This window comes from Sylvia atricapilla, chromosome 9 (assembly GCF_009819655.1).
Source record: "Sylvia atricapilla isolate bSylAtr1 chromosome 9, bSylAtr1.pri, whole genome shotgun sequence".
Lineage (NCBI taxonomy): Eukaryota > Metazoa > Chordata > Aves > Passeriformes > Sylviidae > Sylvia > Sylvia atricapilla.
In genome coordinates, this window is record NC_089148.1 from 5,373,774 (window position 1) to 5,400,748 (window position 26,975).

Below are 26,975 nucleotides of genomic sequence, written 5' to 3' on the forward strand. Positions count from 1 at the left end.
ACAGGTTTTCCCTGTATTCATCCAGAACTTTGTTTTGGCTTCTTGTCACCTCTGACCTCGGCTGAGAGGCTTGGCTCAATAACCTCACCTGTGTAGGGTCCCCAAAGCCTTGCCTGCCCCAGGCTGACCTGCTCCCATGGCCTTTCCTCTCAGGGAAAGTTCTCCAGATCATCTTGGGGACCTCCTTTGCCTTCCCTTCCTCCAGTCCGTCAACACCTTTCCTGTAGGGAGAGCTCCAAACTGGATCTAGGGAGCACTGAGCATGAGGGATGTCCCCCAGTCCCCTGGCCATGACAGCAGTGTCCCTGTGCCGAGCAGGGCTCCAAGCACAGCTCTGCATCTGGCCCCTGAACACAAAACCCTCATGCTGATGTCTTGGCAGGAGCACAGCCTGCACTTGGAAAGTACTTGGCAGCCTTTTTTCACATCCTTCAAAGCAGCAAGACCACCACATTGCAAAGGAGATCCATGGTGCCACCAGTAAATCCTACAGGAAATATAAAACAGAATCAAGTAAATATTCTTAGACATACAGTGAGCTGGACACCATTAGCACAGCTTTAATGTGTTGAATTTCTTTTCGCATCTCCTTCAGCAAAATGCTCCTAGAAATGTTTATAGTTTGTTAATTTACATGCCAGTGTATAGTTTTGCATTTCCTTTTCTGAGGGTGGGGAGGCCCTGGCACAGGGTGCCCAGAGAAGCTGTGGCTGCCCCTGGATCCCTGGAAGTGTCCAAGGCCAGGCTGGACAGGGCTTGGAGCAACCTGGGATAGTGGAAGGTGTCCCTGCCCATAGCAGGGGGTGGAATGGGGTGAATTTAAGGTCCCTTCCAACCTAAACTATTCTGGGATTCTGTGATTTCAACTCACCTTGCACTCCATCCGCCTTCCTGACAACTGCATGCTCTCATTTTGCAAATCTTATTTTTTGCAGCATTAAGCTTTTCTGACATGGAACAAATTTTACTAACAGTGGTACATCACTACCAGAACTTCTTCACTCACCTCAGCGCTGCAGGCAATTAACAAATGAAGCAATTTTTACGAAAGGGCATTTCTGATACCACAATAACTTGACAGACAACAATTTCCTTTCCTTGGCACTGATGAATAGCTGAAACTTCAGGCAAATTTCAATCATTAGTTCTGACTAGTGTCATTCTAAAGAGAATAATGTATCAGAATTTCTTGTTTCATTCTGTGGCAGCTTTGAATTTTAACATTGAAAGAGCTCAACACGACCCACTTCAGAAAGATAATTCTTTACAAAACCAAATCAAGAACAAGGACTGTTAAATCCTGTCCACAGCTGACTCCCTCTGAGATTTATCTGAGACATTTGATCACACTTAGAAAACAGTGATGTTATCACTGACTAACTTACCAATGTCTTGTAAAGGATCAATTATATAAGCTGTAGTATAGGTCATAAGGGGTGTGAGGGAGTGAAAGCTACTCCATAAAAATAGTTACTTAGGAATAACTTGACTTAGGCTAGACTTTCTCGAAAATATGCTATGTGAAGTTATGCAAGGAGAGGTGAAAGTCCAAATCAGGACTTTTAAAACATTCTAATTATGGGAACACTAACTGTAACACTCTAGGAAAACTTACTTCATACTGAATTGCCTTAAATATTCCATATCGAATAATAGTTATGTTGCTGCATGCTTAAAGACTGAGGTATTAATTCAAATTCATGTCTGATCTCTGTTCACCTTTTACTCACACCAGATTTAATGACACTAAGTGCACTGCCTTGCTGCCGCTATAAAGCAGTCAATGCCAAGATCGGGAAAGGCACTTCTGAAGACCCAAAGCTCACAAAACACAATGTTAATTTACCAAAAGTTAAAACGCAGACACGCGACGACAAACTCCTATTTCACGTTAGAACCGCAGCGCGGGCTGGCGATGCCCGGGAACACCTAAATGTGAACCGTAAACAGAAATACGGGTCTTGCTTCAGCCTCTGTGCCGTCTGAGGGGCGCGGGGCGGCGCTGGGCTCGCTGCCCCGCCTGCTCCCCACAGCCTGGGGAGGGACTGCGGGCACATCCCTGTCCCCGGCGGTGTCCTGAGCCCCGGGGGGACTGCGGGCACATCCCTGTCCGCGGCGGTGTCCTGAGCCCCGGAGTTCAGGGAGCAGAGCGCAGCAGAGGCGGTATTCCCCCCACGGGGCGGTGCGGCGGCTCCGCTGCTGCCCTCAGAGCGGGGCGTGAGGCAGGAATATCGGGATTCCCGCGGGCTCTCCCGGCCGGGGACAGCGGGACTGCTCCCGCTCCGCCCGGCTCCCGGGCTGCCTGCGGGAACACCTCGGGGCCGGGAAACACCTCGGGATCACCGCGGCCCAGCCGTCCCCAACGCCACCCCGGCAACCGGGCCCTGGCACAAAGTGCCACCGCCAGCTTCTCCTGAAACACCTGCAGGGACGGTGACTCCACCTGGGCAGCCCTTTCCAATGTCTAATCACCGTTTCCGGGAAGGAATTCCTCCCGATGCGCGACCCTCGCCCGGCGCAGTGCCGCCGCCCCGGCCGTGAGGGCGGTCAGCGGTGCGGAGGGGCGCGGAGCCGCATCCCGGGCACGGGAAGGGCCAAAGGACGCGGAGCGCCGGCGGCGGCGGGGCCGGAGGCGTGGGCAGGGCGGGGAAAGCCGCCAGCAGCCCCGGCCGCCGCCGCGCCCCGACCGTAAAGGAGGCGGAGGAGGCGGCGGGGCGGCCCGGGCGCGGCGGCCCCGTCCGCGCTCCCCCTACCCAGCCCCGGCCATGAATATGTAACTCCCCTCTATTTCCCGAGCTCCATTGCGGAGCCGCCGCTCGCCATATTGCGCTGCGGGGGCTGCGGCGACACCGCCGGCCACGGAGCGAGGCGGCACCGGCGGGCGGTGAGCGCGGGGCCGGGGCGGGCGGCGCCTCCGGGGCTCGGGCCCGGGCCGGCTGCGGGCCGCGGGTGCCTGTGGCGGGGCCGAGCGGGGCTGGCCCCGGGCGGGAAGGCGGCGGGGCGGCTGCCGGGCTGTTCCGGCGGGGCGGGGGTCGGCGGTGTCCGGGAGGAGCGTGGCCAGGCTCCAGCCTGGAGCCCCCGTTGCCCCTAGCCCGGCCGTGCTGCAGGGCCGCGGGGCAGCGAGCCGCCCGCAGGGCCGGCGTGGGGCTGCCGAGCCCGGAGCAGCCGGGCGCACATCTATACACACATACCTATAGCTGTGTCTAGGCAGCCGTGTCCCTGTGTGTGCGCGTACGGCTGTGTGTGTGTGTGTGTGTGTGTGCACTCGCGGGAGCTGCAGGCACAGGCAGCACGGCTCCATCGCAGCCGCAGCACCGCAGCAGCAGCCCGGCACCGCCGCTCCATCCCCGGCAAGGGACAGCTCACGGACACGGCCGGGAGCCTCTGCGGACCGCCTGTGCGCGGCACCGTCCTGCCTGTCATTTACAGCTCGGCCTTCCCGGGCTTTTGTCTGCCCCGGAGCCCGTGCCGAGCGCTGCTGGCGCTCCGCGGCTGCTCCCGGGGAGATGTCGCTTCCCACCGGGCAGCAGGTGCAGAAGGACGCGGTGCCTGGAGCTGGGGATGTGCCTCCTCCCTGCACATCGCTCCCGCCGCTTCCCCTACGAATTCGGCGCTTGTTTCTTGCCAAGTTTTACGTTCTGCGGGAGCTCTTCTGGATCGCTCGCCTTCCTTGTGCCAACCCTATGGCACCGTGTGTGAAACAAGCGCTGAGCAGTGTTCTCCTCGGGATTTTTGTAGGCTGTTTGTATGTCGGACCTTCTTCTACGGAAAAGAATTGGATCAAGTGCCTAATTCCGCAGAAATCCAGAGAACAGCTAGTGGAGAGAGATGATTTCCAGTATGATAATTCATAATCCAGCCCTGTTTGGAAGTGCTTGTAGCTGTGTGCGATAACTCTGCACTGCACATGGGCTTTTAAGGATTAAAGGGAATTGCATGCATTTGAGAAAATGTGACTGGTGTGCAGGTGAATTTATTATTGCTTGGGGAGAATTCTTTAATCGAGTGTCATTCATTCAGTGACAAAAGACTCAATTTGTCATAGGAGTTCCCTGCAGAGGTGCTCTGATTTGTATCCATCTGTGTTTCCATTAAAAACTTGTGTAATGAGATAATTTGACTTTCTTATACATCATGTCAAGCTCAGAGCTGACATTCAGCTGTCAGTGAAGACAGAGGCGCTGGCTGTGACAGCAGTGGATATGGATAAGCAGTATATTTTGCATTTAAAATGTATTTGTTGGAAGGATTAACTTTATCAGTTGTCTGGAGATGGGAGGAATTTTCACTGGACAGCACAAGCTGCAGTGTCAGGTACAAGTTTGTGACTGGGTGTGATTCTGTTACAGTGCCTTTCAGCAATGACAGACAAATGGAGAACATCTTTACACCTCACTGCCCCCATGAATTGTCACTCACAGCACTTAACAAATGCATGTTCGCAGTGTTTATTCATATTGTTGTCTGTGTTCAAGTTTGTGATAATGGAGGGACACAGATTTTGTATTGGAGGTATTTTTTCGCTTCTTCAGTGGCTAAAATTGTTTGGCTTCAAAGGTTTGAAGCACCAGCCTTGCTGCAGCTGCCAAGAAAAGCACTTTCTGTCTTCTCTTAGAGGTGAAATAATATGCAGGTGCCAGCAAAATAAATTGCATGGGTTCCCCTTGATCAGTGATGCTTTGTGTTTTAGGAGTGATGGGTGGTAATGGCTTGAGTGTAGAGACTTGGTTGGGCACCTTGGGTGATTGGAACACAATTCTGACATTTTCAGTGCTCTGCTGTCATTGAACAGAAATACGGGCTACAGGAAAGCCATCAGTCTTGTATGTGAAATAGATGTTGGGCTCAGTGAATTTCTTCATCTTTCTTTCCACTCTTTCCCTTGCTTACAAAAAAAAATGTAATGAGGGGAGGGAAAAGAGCTTTAAAAGTGAGACTTCAGTCTGTGACCACTCAGTTATATTTTTCTTAGAAGGAGCACTGGATCTCCTCTCACTGAAGCAACAGCTCTAGGGACATGCATGAAAGAAGCATTGGAGTAAAGAAATTCCTTCCACTTTTTTTTTCCCCTAAATACCTTTTACCTATTTTTTTTCTGACTAGGTCAGCAGTTTAATAATTATGCAGACAGAGAGTGAGGAGATTGGTGAAGAGATGCTGTTGAGCCTCAGCTTGCTTCTGCTTGGTTTTCTGTTGATGCAAATAACTGGCTGTCAAAGCTGACCTTAAATTCTTAATTTTCAGAGGAACGAGCAGCATTTGACATTGTGGAGCTGTTTAGACTTGTTGTGGTGGAGAAATATTTTAGGAATTACCCCTGTCTGCTTCCCCCCCACTTCTGGATCCTGGAGCTCTCTTGCAGACAGCAGGGAGTTAGCAGTAGTGTTCTGCTAACTAATTAAAACCTAATCATTCTTTACTCTTCACCTCTTGGGGATAACACTGAACTGTTTTGTGTAATTATTGGGTTAAATTGGTTTAGGTGCTGCTCCTCTAGTGCTGTGTACAAAATGGACATTCTTACTTGTGAGGGAGTCCTTGAAACACAAACTGTTCTTTGCTGTTCCCCAGTTTTAGGTGAGAGCTGCCTGCTTGCCAGTTTTGCTTTTATGTATTTATTGCAGCTAATAAGTCAATCAGACATAAAATGGCTCGAGTCTTTTTGTCTCTCAGGTGTTGTGGGGGAGTTTATTTTCTGTTTATTAATAACCAAGCTGTCTTTTTGTTTTCATCAAGAAAATTTTATCGCTGTTGGTTGTGGCTTCGCTGCCAAGTGCGAGAGAAATCCTTGTAGCTCTCTAACATAGCTCTGGAGAAGCTGGACACCCAGGCATATTTGCTGGTCTGACATCTCAGAATTTCTCCTACAATATCAATGCAATAGAATGCTGCTTCTTATTGACATTTCTGTTTATGAAGTGGGATGGACAGTAGGCACGCTGTGTGCTGAAGAGCAGGGCAGGTGGCTTGATGCCATCCTGGTATCCTGGGGAGAGCAGTACACCTGAATCTCAGTGTATTTGGCTTCAACTTTTACAATGGTTCTTAAAATTTGCTTAGAAGTGTCTTTTAGCACTGTACCAAAGTAGCAGTCCAAGAAGGTGATGAGCAGGTTTTCTTGGTTTTTTTTGCTGGTGGGGTGAAAAATAGCAAACTCATGTTGGTTTCCCAACATGGTGAAGTGGAAGCATGTATTTGCTGGCTCCTCAGGCACTGACATTTACAGGTCTGGTGTGGTTATTCCAACATGCCTTTGGTTTTAGACTGTCTTGGAAGGAACCTGGAATCCTGCATGTACCTCTGGCAGAATCAGCCACAGCATTTGTCAAGATGCAAAAGATTCTGAGTTGTAGTGCACAGATGTTCATAGAATTTTTCTTAAAATGAGCAGCAAATTTAAAGGCCACAACAGAGGTACTGAAATGATTAAACTTCACCTTACTGACTGAAGTGCTTAGGTCTTGCTTTCAGCAGCTGCTACTTCAAGGACACAGCAAGAGAGTGATTAGCCTCAAAAAAAAAAAAAATGTGCCAGCAGAGCAGGGCAAGGAAAAATTAAAAACAAAATCTCATTAAAAATATCCTAAGGCAACACATATCATGAATTGTTTGTACAATTTAGTTGCTGTGACAGAGTCAACTTTTCTGGAGTTTGAAGCTTTACTTTTGTTTGCGCCCAAAAGTTTTCAGTCCTTTATCCCTCCTGTTCTGAAATGATTCAGCACTGAAATGAATTTTAGAAAGGAACTTTGGCTTTTCTTTTTCCCAGCTGGTTATTAATTCTAGAGTCCAAGGTTAATTTAAGAGGTTAAGAACTTCATTTCTGAAACTCACCTGGGTAGTCACACGCGTACTGTGCAGTAGCATGTTCATAATATGAAAAACTTGGCGTAAAATTTAACAAGTGGCAGATAAAATCACAATTCTACTCACTCCCCCAGAGTTCTGCTTAATATTGTTGCTTCACAGAGCTGAATTATAGCTTGGTAATGGCTGTTTTCCTTTTTATATGAATTCTTGGCAAAAGTCTTTGGCACATTTGAGGTCAAGTGTTTGCCTGATCTATTGACCAACGTCAACAGTGAAAAGCTGTTCCTGTAGCAGTTTTGGGTTTTGTTTCTACTCCTAGGAGAAGGCATTAATGTTGTAACATATTTTAGTACTACTTTGGACGAGATATAGGTGGTGTGAAAGGCTAAGTTCCAGGATTTGAACTTTAATGATTAAAATAATCTTACTGCTTGATGCATTAGAACAGTGAGCAATGTTTGCTTTTGTGTGGTGCAAAACATGAAAAGTTTTCAAATTAATCCTTCAAGATTAAAAAAAATCTGAGCTTAATAATTTAGGAGCAGCCTGGCTTTGATGTGTGATGAGTTCGAGCAGGTGAATTCTGGACTCCTTAGAGGCAACTGATAATATAGATAGTTCTCTAGAAGTGTCATGGTATTTTTATGTATTCCAGTTTTTCTAGCTGTGGAGATGTCTGGGAGGGTAGAATACAGAGCTGGGGATGAGGAGCTGACCCTGAGGACTGAAGTGAGCTGGGGGGTGGTGTGAAAAGGCCACTGATGCATACAGGGTACAGACCTCGTTAGAATAAACTGGGATTTACTGATAAACCTCAGCTCCACGGGAGGGATGTACCTTCACTCAGGGTGCTTAAATGCTGCTATACTTTCCAAAGCACCACCAAACTAAAATCACATCTTTGTGTCATGTCCAGAAGGACATGGCTGTTCCCAACACTGTCATAAAACAGCCATAAAACAGATCAAACAGGAGTTTTGATCAACAGTTTAATTTGGTCCTTTATTTTCCCCTGTTGCCCTTGACATCTAAACCAGGAGGATTATCTCCCTTTGGATACGTCTTTCAGCCTGGATTCGTGGAGCCCTTCCAGAGGTGTCCAGATGTACAGCAGATGGTTTGTGTGAGGTCACACTCCAGAGTCTCCCAGCCAGGAGGAGCAGCTTAACAGCCAGGTTGGAAATGCTGCCCAGCTCCATGGATTGATCCATCGCAGAGCCAGGGAATTGTGAGTGGCTGGCAGCTGGAAGATTCCATATCTCAAAGGCAAAACGCTTTCTTAGGAGGGTAAATACAGCCAAGAAACTGTGAAAGACCATGTGCTTCCAAGCCCATAGGTTTCAGAAATGCCAGTGTTATTTTTTCCCTCAGTCAGATGTCATCTGTCCAGCAGCCTTCCAGACATTCCATAATCACAGCATTAGGTGTCGTTACTTGCTTTTCAGGGGAGGATTGTTTTTAATGTTGAAGAGAAATGCTGTTAAGTTTATGGGAAAATGGGAGTTTGGGACTAGTTATCAGGAAAATGGAAACCTCTGCTGTGGTATGATTGAGAGGGACAGTCATGCTGGGAAAAGGTCTTTAGTGTTACTGTCAGGGCTGTTACACTGCACCAATGCTCAGTTTTCTCTGCATTCCTCAGTTTTATTGGCTGCTTTGGGACATTTTGAGTCTGTGGTCTTGAATTAATGATACATCTTTCCATCCTGGCTGGGAGTCCTCTAGGGCAACACTGAGGTTGTGTCTTTTTGCTAACTGCTCTTTATAGAGTGACAAACCTCGGACTTCTCAGTGTTTTAAATGTAGAAATTGGCACAGTCTTGAGTGTGGGGAACATTTGTCACTCGTGTATTTACAGATTGTTTTATTGCATTAGTAACTTCAGCGTTGTGCCAGTCACCCAGTATCTGACATCCAGTGAGAGTTTACCTATCCAAATATAAAATTCATGTCTTAATATTGATTTTCTGGTTTTATTATAGTTAAATTGTTTTCTCAGCCATATTGGGGCCATATTGATATAATTGATCGAAACATTTGAATATTAATCTCTTCATTTCCTTCTGTAAATAAAGTAAGAAAATAGGAGGCAGGGAGTCAGGTGCAGGCATTGTTAAATTGGGATTGATTTTCACTGAGCACCACTTCAGTTGTAACTGGAGTTGGAATGACACATATGATATGATTCTATGTCCCTCATTTTTTATCTAATTCAGAGTTTCTGTCCCACACACAGTCTGAGGGTGTCTTTGCTTGTAAGCTGTAGGGATAGAAAGCACAATGTAAATACATGTTAATTGTTACCAGATTTGGTTTCTGAAGCACATAATTGGTATGTTAAGTTTCAGCTTCATATTTTGTATTAATTTGCCATCTTTAGCAGTCTTTCAATTGGTGTTGATTGTGCTTTGCACATGATAGACTTCTTGCTAATGTGTATGAAATATTTGCAATGCTGTCTCTGTGGAAGTGCTGCTGACTACTCAATTCTAACCGTAGCAGGCATTTACAAAGGAGCCCATATTCCCATCAGTATTAACTGATAAAGTGTTTGGTAATCAATTTGAAATTAGCCCACCGATGTGCTTTCACATATTCCGTGGTTAGCTGGAACTGATCACTTGATAACACTCATGTTTAATCTCTATCTGATCCTCATGAATTTGCAGCTTGACAGCTAATCTGCAACCTCTGCAGCTCTATTCTAAGTGCTCTTTTTCTTAAATATGTGGCTATACCATGAGTTGGTGGAGGAAACTCCCATTTTTAAGCAGACTTATGGGATATTCTTTATAACACACCAGGTGTCTGAGGGCCCCGTTCCCTCGTTGCTGTTTCTGCACAGTTCAAACAAATGGATTTTGCTTTGTATAAATTTGGTGCTCACTGTTGTCCCCAAAAAGCCTTCTGATGTTTCTTTTGTGGGTAAGGAGGATGCTCATAGGATGACATTTGGCCACCTGGATTGTAAAGGTGCGTAGACAGGAGAAGGTCATGACCACCTTTCTTCACCTCTTTGTTGTGGCAGTGCTTTATTGGCTGGTTAGTGTCACTTGCTGTGGGCTTCTCTTGTCTGTCACAGCAAAACTATGGATAAACATCCCTGATAGTGAAATAACACCATGGGATAACTCCACAGGGTAGTTTGGGTTGGAAGATACTTCCAGCGACCATCCAACATAACTCCATGCCGAAAGCAGGGCCAGTTGGTCACACTGGACGCCACCACATCCAGTCAAGTGTCCCAGAGTGGGCATCCCACAGCCCCTCTCAAGTGACCTGTTTTTGGTGTCCCCTTGGCTGTGGCTTTCTGCTTTCAGGTAGGATCAGTTTCCCCTGTGGATTCTGCTACTCAGCACTTCTTAGCAGTTTATTCTGTCTGTCCATGCATCTTCTGTCATGGGAAATACTTTCTCATTTTGGATTTATTACATTAAGTAATTGTTGCATCGTGTCTGTTGCTTTGTATCTCATGGTGGGAGTGCTCAGGCTCCCAGATTTTGAATGGGGTTTTGGTGCCTGTAACAGTCAATCTGATGGATACCAGGACATACCTTATCTCTTGGATGTCTGCAAGGCTGACAACCTGAACCTTAAGTGTGGAGCTGCCCTGCAGAGCGACTGTGCTTTGACTGCAACTCTGAACATCAGTCCCTGAGGCTGGACTTGTTGTTGGCATGGATCAGGTGTGATTGTGTCAAGAGAAGGTGACTCTGCACATGCCTCATAGAATATTGAATTCAATTTACAGATAGAAGTGAAAATCTTCTGGTATTTGTGATAGTCTTCTGGTATAAGGGGTATTGTGACATTGAATTTGATTGGGAAGGCAAGACCTGGTGGCTGAATGAACTAAACCCAGTTCAGCAGGACCTTCCTCTCTTGAGTCCTTCAGAGGCCAGGGTATAACTAGAGTAAGTGCAATATAAACTCAGCAAAAGAAGTTGGAGGAGTGGTGAGAGTAACAAGGGATGGGAGGCACAGCCAGGTGTGGTGACATCCTTGTTCAGGGTCACCGAGGAGGGATTCCCAGAGCAGGGAACAAAAGGAGCTCCAGGCCAGAACCTGATGTGGCTGTTTGCTGGGGGATTTTGGATCTAGAGAGAAACATAACTTGAGAGTGAATACTAAACATACTAGATTATAATCTAGTTCAGTTGTCCTAGATACAGCAGGATGTGAAGCTATCTGAACTGCCAGGGAACTGCAGGGAATGTAAATTCCTTCAAATAGTCTCTTCTAAATTGTGTGGATTGTTTTTTCAAATCAAGCTCTAATCCAATTAAGTAGGACCAGAAAAAAACTTAAATTTCAGAATGCTTTAATTGAATAATTTGAAATGAATGATTGAATTGAGTACTCTATGAAAACATGCAATCTATTCCAAATACTGGTCACAGTGTGAGAGAGAGTAAAACTTAAGGCTCTAAACCTGTTAAACTTCCAAGTAACTGCACTATGAATACCTGTTTTTAAAGGAGTTAATCCTTAGGAAGAAAAATCCAGAGTGGTTGAATGTGCTGTTGAATTTGGCACACCGAATAGAGGTCTAACTCTCTTAGTGTTTTAAGTCTAAATATTTACCTTTTACAACTTGGAACAGAAAATTTCAGTTATTTCTAAAATTTTAATACTCTATAAAAATGTGTGTAATATTTTTTTAAAGAGCCTGATGCAATTTTTTTTTCCTCATAAATGTTTTTTTTTCTTGAAAGTATCACAGAAAGTTGAATGGGAGTGGTGTGGTTATGGTCACACCTTAGCTGGGTTTGTGGGTTCTCTCTCCAGCTGCCTGGTACCATTCCAGCCCTTCTCTGATCTCGAGGTGTGCTGACACAACCGTGCTGCAGATGCTCTTTAGCCTTTGCCTGGGCTAAAACAGGCCTTGCAAAGCATTTTGGAGCATAACCCAGGTTGTGAGGGATCTGTGATGGCATCCCCTGCTCCCTGTTTAAAGTGGGACTGCCATCAAGGTTAGTGCTGGGCTGGAGCTCAGGAAATGGTACGTATTCAGAACAGACATATTTTCAGCAATAGTGCTAAGGAGCTGCTACTCATTGGTGGATCTGAGGGTGGAAACCTGTGAAAGGTAAGCTGGGAAGGGCAGGAGCAGGGAAATACTGGTGCTGAGCTCCTCCTTTGGCTGCACACAGATCTAACTGGTCTGCTCTAGGTGCTGCCAGCTGGATTTTATTTTTACTGGACTGTTTCAGGAGTGAGATATCCAAATATCCACCCTACTTCAGTCATGACTACGTTGGAGTAAACAATTAAGTATATTTCAGTATAAGAGGTTGTAAAGTGAATGTGGTGTGTTCTTGGATTTGGTTTTTTGGAATTTTTTAATTAGGGTTTTTTTGTTGGTTTTTTTGGTTTGCTTTTTTTACAAAGTTTTGTACTAGGGTTTAAAAGATGAATGGAACTTGTAGCTTTAATTTTTAAAGATGTTTATTCAGTTTCTTATCTCGAGGTTTGTGCGCTGCCTAACACCAAGCTGAACATGTTGGAAAACACCTCTGCCTAACCCACTAGGCTTAGTGCTCAAGGTCTTTAAAAAGTCTTAAATTTAATTAATTTTTAAAAATGTGTCATGTTTACAGTTTTGTGCTAATAATTAATATTGATTTTGGACACGCGATTTTTATATCAGATGCATTTTACTGATGTTTTTGTGCCACTGTTACAGCAGAAGATGCAGTCAAAGGAGAAGAACTTAAGGCACTGCCCAAAATTTTCTATTTTGCTTTTATTTACTTCTATTCTAAAAACTCAAAACTACAAATTTTTACCTTGTGACAAACTAAACTACTATTTATTTTAAATCTTTGTTGTTTTTTATTTGTTTATAAGTGTTGGAAGGGGTTTTTTTATGGACTAAGGTCAAAGGCAATGCTTTCTTGGGGTGCCAGCTAAGGTCTCAGACCCCCCAGGCCAATTCGAGGGGTTTTCCTCATGCTCTGGGCTCCAACAGTGTGTGACAAGTGTGAATATTAGTCAGTGGGAGTTTTTTATCCAAGCATATTTGGAAGAAGGACATCCCAGCATAAACTCCCCAGCATAAATTGCTCCAGGCAGGTGATCCAAGGGCCTTTCAGATAGGGTGTTCCTTACTTTTATTTTTTCCTGTTACTGCCTGTTTTCCAGTGCTTCAGGAACAAGACTCACTTTCTTAAATTTTTAAATCTCAACTGGTTTTCTTCAAATTTGTTGAAGGTGTAATATGTTGGTTTATCAATCAGCACTGGCTTTGATAGTGACACGTGTGTGTACCCTGTAATTATGGAGTCTTTAAAAAGTAGGGATTTTGCTGTGCCTGATGACTGAGTCAATCTGAAGGGTTGCAGGGGCCCATACAATATGAATTAAGGTGGCCCCTGGATCCCTGGAAGTGTCCAAGGCCAAATTGGATGAGGCTTGGAGCATCCTGGGCTAGTGGAAGGTGTCCCTGCCCATGGCAGGGGGTTGAAACTGGATGATCATTAAGATCCCTTCCAATCCAAATTGTTTTGTGATTCTGTAAATGTGGTTTCTCCCCAGTTAGCCTGTTGTTGTGTGACTGGTTGCTTTCCTCTTATATCCAGAGGGAACAGACAAGTCATAAAGGTAAAAAGATGATAAAAAGTCCAAGGTTGGGGTTTTTTCAAGAAAGGCTCACAGGGGTGTCTGACTTCACATTGTTCCTGGTGCTCGCATGTGTGACCTGTGAAGAAGAAATCCCACTTCATTATAAAGTGGAAAAGATGTGAAATGTTGAACAGGTCAAAAGTGGGTAGTGTTGAGGTGAAATCTGTCTCATACTGTGAGCTGGGAAAATGAGTGTGAGAAGCCTGTCATGTAAGACTTTTTTGAGAAACAATGCCAGAAGGGATGCAGAGGAAGAGTGAATTATGCCAGTGATTTTAGGAATGTGAGATTTCACTGGAATAAATTTCCAGACTGAAGAACAAAATGAGGTTCAACATTTTTTCTCTATCTTCAGTCCCTTTGCCAGTAGTATTTAATAAAAATTCTGTTGTACCTTCAGTCTAGAAACTTTACACTTCACTTTTTTCCTTCTGAACAGCATCAAGAGCAGGATGATCATCTTCCTTCAGCTCATGAAAAAACTTGCTACTTCTGTAGCTCTAGAAAGAATCAGCCATTGTGACCTGAGCCATGCATGATTTCCTGCTTTGAATCTAGTAGCAGTGGACTGTCCTAAAAGGAAATTGAAGAGTCAGCTAAATGTAGAGGTGTTTCCCACCTCACTTCCCCCCAAAAAAAGGAGAAGGTCATTCATTCATTGATGCAACATCTGAAGAGGTGGTTGGTTCACTGGTCATGGTTTTGTGACTGCTGGTTGGCACTTGGTGGCTGTTACATGGTCAGTGCAATTCTGTGTCAAATTGCATCTCCTGACTGTGGAGATGGTTGGTTGATGCTGGTGCCAGCTGTGGATGTTTCTGGGTTAGATTTCAGCAGCGTGAGGAAACACAGTCCAATCGGAGAGCCACCATTGCCAGAGGGAAGAGAAGTCAGGCCTCATTCACTTGCATTTTCCAGGAATGATGCAGATATGGAAATTGTAGGGGATCAGGGCAAAAGCTAAGCAGACTGACTTACTGATCCTCAAGAAGAGTAGGAACTCCCTGGAGCATAATTTGATTGTTTTTGTTGTTGATCCAGCATGCTTGAATCGACCACGGTTCCTCTGCTCCTCAGATTTCCCTTGCCAGAGGCAGAGGAGGTGTTTGGTACTAACAGAATGGGCTGTGTGGATCTCTGCAGCTTTCAGCTGGCTTGAAGACCACTGTTTTTCCTTTTAAAATTTGGGAGTACTATCACTGCAGCCCCTAGGGTGAGAGTGAAGCACCTGGCATCTCAGATGAGAAGGATTTCGAGTAAAGCTGGTTAGTTACTTATCACAGCTATACAATGTCCTGTGCAGTGTAGCCTCGGGCTTGTCGTGGCTGCAGGATAAATTCCAGACTCACTGAGGCTGGAAAAGACCTCAGTGTTTTCTGTCATCAGGATCATCAAGTCCAAGCTGTGCCTGATCCCCAGTGTGTCACCACCACCAGAGCACTGAGTGCCACATCAGGGCCTTCCTTGGACACCTCCAGGGATGGGGACTCCAAACCTTCCTGGGCAGCCCCTGGCAATGCCTGACCGCCCTTTCCAGGAAGAAATGTTGGTGTTAATGTGGTTGTTGTGCAGATGGATGGGTTCAGTGATGCCCGGGCCCCCACAGCTGCTGTTCTGTGTTAACAGGTGCCAGCACATGAGTTCAGGTGAGGAATTACCTGGGATGAGCTCTTCACTCAGCTGTGGAGAGCAGGCTCTTACCAAGAGCAGGCTGGATCCTCTGGGACTCTGCTCTCTTGGTCCATGTGCTCCAGCAGGTTTTGGCAAGGCTTGTGATTAGCAGCTTCTTTGAATTTCTTTGAGCAGCTGAAATGATCGTTAATTGAATGTGTCAGCTTTAAAAGCATGCAAGAGTGGTATCCAGTGCAGACACAGCGTGATGTTTGACCTCTGTTAGAGCAACACATAAAAGACCTCTGTGGTTTTAGGGCACGATATTTAGACAATAAAATTGAAGTTGGAGATGGACTCTGAGAAGAATTGGAGTGACAGAAAAAGGGGGAAGGGCTTCAGACTGACAGAGGGTATGTTTGAATTGGATATTGGAAGAAATTGTTCCCTGTGAGGGTGAGGAAACTCTGGCACAGGGTGCCCAGAGAAGCTGTGGCTGCCCCTGGATCCCTGGAAGTGTCCAAGGCCAGGCTGGATGGGGCTTGGAGCATAGTGGATTGTTCCCTGCCCATGGCAGGGGCTTGGAACTGGATAGTCTTAAAGCTGCCTCCAAACCCAAACTATTCCAGGATTCTGTGATTCTTCTTAATAGACATAATAGTGGATGTGATCATTTTTTGTCAGGCTTTTCTTCCCTCTTGCCTCAAAAAGAAGAAGAATATCAAATGAGAAAACTGATTTCTGTGCCTGGATGAATGTAAATCTACTACTCTGCACAGCTTATCTTGCTTTTCCCTTCACAATTAATTAAAGCTTATATAGTAACCTTGTTCTCCGGAGAGTTTGGGCCTTTTCATAAAGAACTTGATGAGTTGGAAAGTGGATTATAATGTATGTGGTAGATGCCAGTAGAAAATGCATTTGGCTGCTGAATTGGAGGGTCTGGAAACCCAGATGTAAAAAAGAAATAAAAGCACTTCTACTTCTTCCACCAAGAAAAAAGGTCTGCAAATGCAATGTTGCCACTTACATAGTTACATTTTTTAAACATACCACTGTCTTATCTATTTATCCCACACAGGGATAAATTTTTCTGTTCAAGGCAGGCATTTTTGGAGTCATGGGAAGCAATGCCTTGTCTCCCTCAGCATAAAAGTATTTTCTGTTCAGAAACATCATTTCCTTCTGCCACTTTGACCAGACTTTTTCACATGCAGTGACTCTGTGTGGTAATTTTGCCTCATCTCATACAATAATACTAAAACTTTGATGGCACAGCAATGCATTTTCTCTGGGCATTTAAATTATTATTATCGAAGTTATGCAGTGACTGGGTTTCTCATGATCTTCCAGTATTTTTCAAACTTCTGATGGGAAGGCCCCGGGGATGTGTTCTGAGGAAGAAGGAAAAGCCCTCGTGGTGTGCTCCAGTGAGCACGGGTCACTGGTGTGCTGTGTCCTGTCTCCTTTTGCCCTTCCCCTGGGTTTAGGAAGCAGACCCTGCTTGACTCATGTGCTTGTTTGGAAATGGATGTTTTGGGGTAATTTTCCACATCAGGTGGTATTTGTGGCCCACGTTTTCTGGCCTTCAGTTCTGTGTCACTTTTGTTGAACAACTGAATTGATTTTTGCCAAGTGTTCACGGCTGAGCAGCTCCCCCAGTTCTCCTGGAGTGGTTCAAGCAAGGGATTATCCGAGCAGAGCCTGGTACGTGGGAGGACGGGTGTTCCTGCAGCCTCAGCTTGGCTGGACACACACTGCTGCGGCCTGGGAGGGGACAGGACCCTGAGCAGACACACCTGAGTGCTCAGCCAGTGTCTCTTCTCTCCCCAGCCATGTCTCAGGCCGTGCAGACCAACGGGACACAGCCTCTGAGCAAGACCTGGGAGCTCAGCCTCTACGAGCTGCAGAGAACCCCCCAGGTAATCACAGCACCGTGCTGGGCTTGGGAGGGACCTCTGGAGATCAGCCAGTGCAGCCCCTGCCCAGGCAGGGTCACCCAGAGCAGGTGACACAGGGCCACGTCCAGAGGGGTTTGGGATGTCTCCACACCCTCCCCAGGCAGCTGTTCAGGGCTCTGCACCCTCCAGGGAGAGAAGTTCTTCCTCATGGTGAGGTGGAACTTGTGTTTTAGTTCATGGCCATTGCTCCTCATCCTGTCACTGGCACCACTGAACAAAGTCTGGCATTGTTCTCTAACACCCCTTGGAGATACTTATATATATTGATGAGATTCCCTTCTCAGTCCCCTCTTCTCCAGACTGAGCAGGCCCAACTCCCACAGTCTCTGCTCATCAGAGAGATGCTCCAGACCCCTCATCACCTTCGTGGCCTCCACTGGACCCTCTCCAGCAGCTCCTTGTTTTTATTGTGTGCTGCAGGGCTGGCAGCACTGGGGTTTTATGTGCTTGATGTGTTTGTATGTCTCTTTGCTGTGTTTCCTTGGGTAAAACATGCTGTCTCCATGAGGAAGGGACTCAATCCCAGGAAAGAACCTTTCCCTTCTTTGCTGCCAGGAAGCCATCACAGATGGCCTGGAGATCGTGGTGTCCCCCCGGAGCCTGCACAGCGAGCTCATGTGTCCCATCTGCCTGGACATGCTCAAGAACACCATGACCACCAAGGAGTGTCTGCATCGCTTCTGCGCCGACTGCATCATCACTGCCCTCAGGAGCGGGTACAGAGCCCTGCTGGGACACTGCCAGGGGATGGGGGACACTGCCAGGGGATGGGGGACACTGCCAGGGGATGGGGACACTGCCAGGGCATGGGGGGGACACTGCCAGGGGATAGGGGGCACTGCCAGGGGATGGGGGACACTGCCAGGGGATGGGGGGGACACTGCCAGGGGATGGGGGGGACACTGCCAGGGGATGGGGGGGACACTGCCAGGGGATGGGGACACTGCCAGGGGATGGGGACACTGCCAGGGGATGGGGGACACTGCCAGGGCATGGGGGACACTGCCAGGGCATGGGGGGGGACACTGCCAGGGCATGGGGGGGGACACTGCCAGGGCATGGGGGGGGACACTGCCAGGGGATGGGGGGGACACTGCCAGGGCATGGGGGGGACACTGCCAGGGCATGGGGGGGACACTGCCAGGGGATGGGAGGGACACTGCCAGGGGATAGGGGACACTGCCAGAGTATGGGGGGACACAGCCAGGGCATGGGGGACACTGCCAGGGGATGGGGGGACACTGCCAGGACATAGGGACACTGCCAGGGCATAGGGGGCACTGCCAGGGCATGGGGGACACTGCCAGGGCATGGGGGACACTGCCAGGGGATGGGGGACACTGCCAGGGGATGGGGGACACTGCCAGGGCAGGGGGGGGACACTGCCAGGGGATAGGGGGCACTGCCAGGGCATGGGGGGGGACACTGCCAGGGCATGGGGGGGGACACTGCCAGGGGATAGGGGGCACTGCCAGGGGATGGGGGACACTGCCAGGGGATGGGGGACACTGCCAGGGCATGGGGGGGACACTGCCAGGGCATGGGGGGGACACTGCCAGGGGATGGGGGACACTGCCAGGGGATGGGGGGCACTGCCAGGGGATGGGGGGCACTGCCAGGGGATGGGGGGCACTGCCAGGGGATGGGGGGACACTGCCAGGGGATAGGGGGCACTGCCAGGGCATGGGGGGGACACTGCCAGGGGATAGGGGGCACTGCCAGGGGATAGGGGGCACTGCCAGGGGATGGGGGGGGACACTGCCAGGGCATGGGGGGGGACACTGCCAGGGCATGGGGGGGGACACTGCCAGGGGATGGGGGGACACTGCCAGGGGATGGGGGACACTGCCAGGGGATGGGGGGACACTGCCAGGGGATAGGGGACACTGCCAGGGGATAGGGGGCACTGCCAGGGCAGGGGGGGGACACTGCCAGGGGATAGGGGACACTGCCAGAGTATGGGGGGACACAGCCAGGGCATGGGAGGACATTGCCAGGGAGGGGACAATGCCAGGGGATGGGGGGACACTGCCAGGGAGAGGACAATGCCAGGGGATGGGGGGACATTGCCTGGGCAATGCGGGGGACACTGCCAGGGCGTTGGGGGACACTGCCAGGGGATAGGGGACACTGCCAGGGGATGGGGAGGGGACACTGCCAGGGCATGGGAAGGGGGTGCTGCTAAGGCACAGGGAGGGGACACAGCCAGGGAGGAGGGATGTGACACTGCCAGAGGACAAGAAGGGCATGCTGCCAGGGGCAGGGATGAACATTGTGGAGGAAAAAGGCTTGGACAGTCCATTGCACTTGGGGTGGAAGTGTCCTTGGCAGGGGGTTGATGTGGAACAGTCACTAAGCACTGGGAGTTTCTAAATGTGCAGCAGACCTTTCAAATCCTGTTTTTCCATGTTCAGCCATCTTTGGAAGACAGATCAAATTACTTCGTAATTCTGTTTCTTGCAAAGAGTTGGACTGCTCTTTTGTATTCTTCTCTTAGATCCAGTAACAGTAAAACAAAAATTGACATTACTGACAAAAATTAGTTTCATTTCCCTTGTTCTTCCTTTTCCTAATAATACATTTCAAATTATGTAGCCTTCAGCCATTTCAAATTATGTGTCCTGTGAGTGTTAAAAATCATGAAATCATAGAATCCTAGAATGGTTTGTCATGGAAGGAACCTTAAAGCCCATCCAGTCCCACCCCCTGCCATGGGCAGGGACACCTTCCACTACCCCAGGTTGCTCCAAGCCCTGTCCAAGCTGACCTTGGACACTTCCAGGGATCCAGGGGCAGCCACAGCTTCTCTGGGCACCCTGTGCCAGGGCCTCCCCACCCTCACAGCAAAGAGCTTCCTCCTAAGACTTTTCAGTGTAATTTTCGCTAGACATCCATTTTCTTTTAGGTAAAAATCCAGCCAGAAAATGAAGAGAAGGAGGAAGTGTGGGACTTTTGATCTCTTCAGTCTAAATAGTTTGCTTAAACATACTTTAAAATAAAAGACCAACAGGGAGAGATATGTCTGGGATCTTGGTTTAAATATCTCCAACTACCTGATCTGTCAAGAGACGGAAGCCCCTTTCCAGATTTACCATAAATACTGAGTCTTAGTGAGCCCTTTGACCAAGAATGCAAACAACAGGGCAGAGTTTTGTTACTGCTGCAGAGTTAAGTGTTGTTTTCTTCCTTCTTGTCCATGTCCAGCAACAAAGAATGTCCCACATGTCGCAAAAAGCTTGTTTCAAAAAGATCCCTGCGGCCAGACCCCAACTTCGACGCTCTCATCAGTAAGATCTACCCGAGCCGGGATGAGTACGAAGCTCACCAGGAGAGGGTGCTGGCCAGGATCAGCAAGCACAACAACCAGCAGGCCCTGAGTCACAGCATCGAGGAGGGATTAAAGATTCAGGCTATGAACAGGTACATAATCACGGTGTTTGCCTTTAGGCTAAAAATACAATGCCTGTCCTCATGCCCTGTGCAGCTTGAGAATCTTATCTCCTGATACCTGGCAAAACAATTTTCAGCCTTTGACAAAAGAATTTTTAACCTTTTGTCTACTATTAGAAATCTCTGTATCGCTCCCTGCGACTTTTGTGGCAGCCTCATAGAAACTTCAGCTTAGCTTTACCAAATTATGGCTGTCGTGTCTTAGATAAGAGACCATTACACCATGTACCAAAGTGCTACCCTTACATGCCAATAAATGCACAAATACCAGGACTTGGGGCTTAGTTGTGACTTAATTCACAGGCTGGATGGAATATGTGGTGTTTACACCATGGTGAAATTCCAGATGTGCATTTAAACCTAAGAGAGCCAGCTGGGAGAGAGGCCCCAAACTTTGCATGATAAAGCATGGTGTGATTTAATAATTCTAATCACATGTGGATCCATGTTTGGATGAAAGTAAATGCCTGAGAAACAATTGTGGGAAGTTAAAATAGTCTTAAAACACAGCTAAAGGGTGTTTGAGGGAAATGAAAAAATTAATAGTTCCGTCTATGAGTATCTTTGCTAAAAAAGCATTAACATTACTGATTCTTTAAACTTCTGATCTCTCTGCAATGTTCAGTGCTTGCATGCCTCACTTGGGGAGGAGGTGTTGATTGTTCTGGATGGGTCAGGGTGTATCTCTGCCTGTTTGTGGTCAGGTTGCAGCGGGGCAAGAAGCAGCAGATCGAGAATGGCAGCGGGGCTGAGGACAACGGGGACAGCTCCCACTGCAGCAACGCCTCCACACACAGCAACCAGGAGGCAGGGCCCAGCAACAAGAGGACCAAAACCTCGGATGACTCTGGGCTGGAGCTGGACAACAACAACACCACTGTGGCCATAGACCCCGTGATGGACGGGGCCAGTGAGATCGAGCTGGTGTTCAGGCCTCACCCCACCCTCATGGAGAACGATGACAGCGCGCAGACGAGGTCAGTGGCCACTCCACTGCTGCTATTTCCTGGTGCTTTGGTTTTCCATCACTTCTTGGGGCTTCCAGACATCAATTTACATCAGTCATACCACATCCTGCTTAACTGTATCACAGGATGGTTTGAGGTGGGAGGGACCTTAAAGCCCATGCAGTCCCACCCCCTGCCATGGGCAGGCACTAGCCCGGGTTGCTCCAAGCCCTATCCAGCCTGGCCTTGGATATTCCAGGTGTTCAGGAGCAGCCACAGCTTCCCTGGGCAACGTGTGCCAAGGCCAGATGCAAATAAGCACTCTTTCTTTCTGTTGGAAGTCAGGTAGATGGTACTGCTCAACTATTGGAAAAAATTACAGTCAATAAGCTGTTTTAAGCCTTTGATCACAAATAAAGATGTTTTTAAGGTTTTCTATCATTGCAGTTCAGTAGTGGGATGATGGTGTTATATCAGCCCCTTTCTACTTACTCTGAGATCCTTTGGGAATAAACAAACCTTGTATAAGTGTCAGCAGTTTTCTGAGCAGCTTTGTGTCAGCAGGACTTGCAGGCTGGCAGCTTTTCCTGACCTTTTTTTGTTCATAATCCAGTCCAAGCACAGTTTGCAAATTTTGGCTCTCAGCAGAGGGTATTTCTCTGGTGTTTCCTCAGGTCTTTTCTTGGCTTTCTCTGCTGATGAGACATCTCTCTGTGATGTAAATGTGTGCAAAGCTTCAGCTGGGAACTGTCTCTAAGTGCCTTTCCACAGCTGACATTTAATATTTGGGGCGCTGCAGATGGCTTTTCCCACAGCCGCTGCTCACTCATCACCGATGATCTGTGTGGCTGCTGTCACAGGTACATCAAGACCTCAGGCAATGCCACGGTTGATCACCTGTCCAAATACCTGGCGGTGAGACTGGCCCTGGAGGAGCTGCGGAGCAAAGGCGAGTCCAACCAGATGAACCTGGACACGGCCAGTGAGAAGCAGTACACCATCTACATCGCCACCGCCGCAGGACAGTTCACCGTAAGCGCCGCCCTGCCCCGCCACTGCCCAGCCCTGCATGCTCTCTGCTCAAATTCCACTCAGCTGGCCTCTTCCCCACCTGCCTCAGGGTAGAATTCATGGCACCAGCTAATCTAGCAGCAGAGCAGTTGCTTTTTGGCAAAAGCTTGGTTAGTAAAAAAGGAGGCGTAGAAGTTACTTGGGGAAAACGCAGTGATGGCACCAACCATGACCTGGCTTATGCCGTTCTTTTCCGATTAAAATTGAAGAGGGGAAAAATACTACTTCACTTGAGAATCTTGGTGGTTTTTAGCTTGTAACTTGTGCCACATTATTGATGACTCCCTTAAGTCAGCACATTTATATATTGCTTTAAGTAGCCTGTTTTACAGCATGACATCAGATTACCTCATTCATTCCCATTCTGCTGTTCTCTTCTAGGTGCTAAATGGGTCCTTTTCCCTAGAACTGGTCAGTGAGAAGTACTGGAAAGTGAACAAACCCATGGAACTGTACTATGCCCCCACCAAGGAGCACAAATAAGTGCTGGGAGACTGGGATGGAACTAACTCTTTTTATAGCTACAACTTGTTTAATATTAAAATAAGGCACCATCAGTATCTTCATGGACAACGCACGTGGTGCCTTCAGGCACTCTCAGTATACTCAGTAATATGACTAGACAGTATTCTGGGCTGTATTTAATTTAGTCTTTGGGTTGGGTTTTTTGGTTTTTCCCTAGGAGACTAAATGACCTTCTCCTGTGCATTCCAGTGTTTGAGATGCTTTTTTTGTTCCTAATGCATGATACCTGGTCCAGTGTTCCGGTTTGGAATGGCTTCGTTTTGTCCAGGTCAATCTGGATTTCTGCTCCATCGGACACAGTTATAGTAGCCTCTGTGAAGTGTGGAGTGTTGGGTGGCCAAGGAGGTCTGTTCAATAGTAGCATATGCCAAGGAATGTGTTAAATGTTGGAATTTGGTGACTGTTACCCACCTGAAGAATTGACTGGTCGAGAATGGATTTGGGATACTCTTGCAGCTAGAGGTAATCTGATTCCCTAGGAAAGGTTCATTAATACATTTTCTTGTGAACAAAGGTGAATTTTACATCTTGTGAGAGGTGTTGCTGCCCATGGCAGGGGCTTGGACCGAGATGGTGTTTAAGGTTCCTTCCAAGTCCAGCTATCCTGGGATTCTGGGATTCCAAAGAGCTGCAGTGAGAAAACTGACACTTTAAAACCTTGCTGCTTACTGAGCTTAATTTAATACTTCAGTGGAAGGTGGTTCATCAGATTGGTTTGGTTTTGTTTTTAATGGCTATTTCAGTCAAAAAACACCCCAAACCTGTAAATCTTCCCTGTGCAGGACATGCCAGTCTTGATTCCTGCCTGGCCTCTCCTGCAATGTTGCCCTGTGCTCACAGCTGAACTGAAAGAAAGCTGGGTATGTCATAGCCCTGCTCTGTTCCCTAGGGTAGGATCTCTGTTGTGGATGTGCTGTGAAGAACTGTCCAGAAAACGTTTTTGTTAAAGCAAATCCCCCAATTCCAGCACAGAGCCATCAAAATCCTTTGCTTTGGGGAATCGTGCCGTCCCAGCAGGGACCTTTTCATGGTGTCAGTGTGAGTAGGGAAGACTTCGACTGTAAGCTGCTCCAAGATTCTACTTTTGTTACTTTGCCATAGCTTTAACAAACATGGCTTAGCACTTTGGAAGACAACTTCAGTACTTGATAAAGTTTTACCATTTAGTGTCTTATATTTAGGCTCGTTTCCCAACACGGCAGTGGGCCATGCTGCAAGGTCCGGTAGCTGCTGGTCATTTGCATGTACAGCCCCTGTACCCTGGCTCTGGACTTGCTGTGGCTCTGAGGGGGCAGCCTGACCTGTCCCATGTCCTGTCTGAAGGGAAGCTGTCACCACGAGGTTCCCTTTGCCCCAAGACTTGCTGATGAACCCGCCCCTGTTTTCCCCTGAGGCTGGAAGCAAAAAGAGTTGGTGGTAGGTGGGAAGCATCAGGCTTTACTCCACATGGTGTGGTGTACACTCCTCCTGGGTCGTGCCTGGACTCCCGCTGCCTTTGGCGTGTGATACAGAAGTATTCTGCTGCTTGGGGATTCTCCTGGGAAGGATTTGCCCTTCCCTGGCTCTGGGCTTTCTTAGCACTTGTAAATAGTGTCCCTTCTGGCTGCTGTTCAGATCAGCTTTATCCTGCTGTGGAACCTGCAAAGGCTTCTTTGAGTAACTTAATTATTTCTTCTGACTGGAGAGCCTTGGGCTTTTGTGACATGAAATGGAAATGCTCAGGCCCCAGAGCACAGAGGGGCAGCTATTAGGGAACCTGTTTTTGCTGACTTTGTGAAACGTTGCTGTATAGACTGTAGTGCATGTCCACAGAATATTATGGGGGGTGGGGAAGTGGCTGTGCTAAATGCTTTAAAGTTACTGGGGAAACTTCTAGATTAGTGCCAGCATCCCTCCTGGGGGGAGCTGAGGGGAGGGACAGTCCCTTAACCAAGAGAGGTGGTGTGAAGCTGAGCAGTCTGTCTAGGAGCTGTCACTTTGTCTCCAGTTCTTTTGAAAAGCGTGGGAGAATGTGAAGCTTTTATTTTCATGTTGTAGTGAATTTCCTGAGTATTTATGTTCTTTAAATATTATATATATAATGTAGTTGTTTGATTAAACCATTGATTGCACTGTGACTCTTTAGTGCTATAAACTATTTTATTTTCCAGATGCCATTACTCTTCCCCCTTTTAAAGCCATGTTCTTTTGTAAGTACATCATGTGTGTTACATACGGGTAAGCCTAATATCCAACTAAAATATCTCCTATCCAACTAAAGTCCCACTGAAATGCTCAAATTGACAATAAAAGCAAAAATGTTATCAACCTGTTGGGAATTGCAGTACTGCTTCCTCTTGTGGTAGATAAAGGACCCCCTTTGGGCAGTGTTTGTGTTTGTGCTGCAGTGCCTGGGGCAGTGCAGGTGCAGCTCAGCTCCACCACTGGTGGCTGTTACAGTCCTCTGAGAGCACCTCAGCTCCTGAGCCTTATGTGAGAAGTAGGGGCTTACAGAAGGCATCAGCTCTTCCACTGACCTGTCACAGGTGCTGCTGTTCCAACCAGATCCTGCAGCCTGAGGAAGGGGATGAAGGATTTTCACGGCACTTGGGTTAAACCCAGCCACTTTGGGTGCACTGAAGTATTAGGTAGCTTCAGCAGAGAGCAACTGTAATGAATCCCTTCAGCTGAGATGCATTATTTAGACATCAAGTTTTGTTTCTTACCTTGCTTTCTCTCTTCATTTACCACAACTTTTAACCAGAGAATGCACCTTGAGTTAAGAGGCAATACTTGAGTATGGCCAGAGTAGGGGTTTCTTGAGATGCACTGAACATGAGCAGTCTGACTGACGAGATCCTGCTGCTCTCTGGGCCACCACTGGTTACCTAAATTGCCTCTGAACAGCCTAAACTCCTATTAGGCTTCTTCTAGTCAGTTTAACAGGAAACACCCCATGGGTACTGCTCTGTACCTCATGTACAGAGCAGTAGATGTGACACTTTACTGCCCATACTGAATACTGGATCATATCCTAGAGAATTCCCCTATGTCCTCTAGCATTTATTCTCCAGCCTGCTGTTCAGCTGATGGCCTTGCACTGATTTCCCTCAGTCTTCCAGCACTGGATCAGTTGTGATTTTCTATTCGGGACAAGCCACTTGCAGAAACACCCTGGTCCAACAAAGATCTGCTGAAGGTCTGTCATTGGTGCCTGGCACAGCACTCGGTACTGGCTGCTCCAAGAAGTGACAGGGAATGAGCTGTGTGTGACCTTGCCACCCCCTCCTGCATTATCCTCACCTACTTCCCACTCTATCTCCCACTGTAACAGCCAACCTGGCCATGTGGAGCAGTGCCAGGAGGAACAAGATGTCCCAAGCTCCAGACTCAAACCAACAGTAATGCTCTGTCAGCTAGTTCTGGCAGGAATGACCCTACCCCATCAACAGCAGAGACAACTGATGAATAGGAAGAGAATTCCCAGAGCCCTAAGTAACAGCCCTTCAGCTGGTCCCTGACAACAGGCAAAACCCACCCCATATCACAACAGCTTTGGCCTGTCTGGCAAAGGATAAGAGCCGAGATTGTACAGACAAGTCTGAATTTCACTTTTTCTGCCCCTCCTGGGAATAGTTGCCTTGGCTTGGAAGAGGTATTCCAGACCTTCAGGTCCTTAAAAGGAGCTGCAAGAGTAATCAAAAGTATTTCCCACAAGGGCCTTCAGTTAAACTTTGTTTTAACCTGGTTCACTGTAATTGGAACAATCCTTTACCCCAGGTAACTGGCTTTAGGACTGCCTTTATCCTCCTAAGTGTGTTACCTGCAAGCAACTGCCAACACTTATCCACTTAAAACCCCAAAAATTCCACTAGGAAACATGAAATTCTATTCTTCCATTTAGCTTTCCAATGTGCTCCCAGGTGATGTTTGGAAAAGAAGTGTAAGCACTACATTTTTGAAGGAAAGTTCGTTGCTGTGTCACTGATACAAGAAC

General features: G+C 47.5%; 1 protein-coding gene across 2 annotated transcripts; it reads left to right on the top strand.

The window, feature by feature from the left end:
* The first annotated feature begins 2,702 nt into the window (after positions 1-2,702).
* Positions 2,703-25,307, top strand: RNF2 (ring finger protein 2). Of its 2 annotated transcripts, none has more exons than XM_066324677.1 (7): positions 2,703-2,884; positions 16,879-16,967; positions 17,562-17,722; positions 20,211-20,426; positions 21,161-21,433; positions 22,264-22,435; positions 22,856-25,307. In XM_066324677.1, exons 2-7 carry the CDS (start codon positions 16,881-16,883, stop codon positions 22,955-22,957), a joined length of 1,011 nt encoding a protein of 336 aa, XP_066180774.1. In that variant the 5' UTR covers positions 2,703-2,884; positions 16,879-16,880; the 3' UTR covers positions 22,958-25,307. The 2 variants fall into 2 exon arrangements, with proteins under 2 accessions (XP_066180774.1, XP_066180775.1); XM_066324678.1 differs by lacking the exon at positions 2,703-2,884 and adding an exon at positions 16,355-16,756.
* The last annotated feature ends 1,668 nt before the right edge of the window (positions 25,308-26,975 follow it).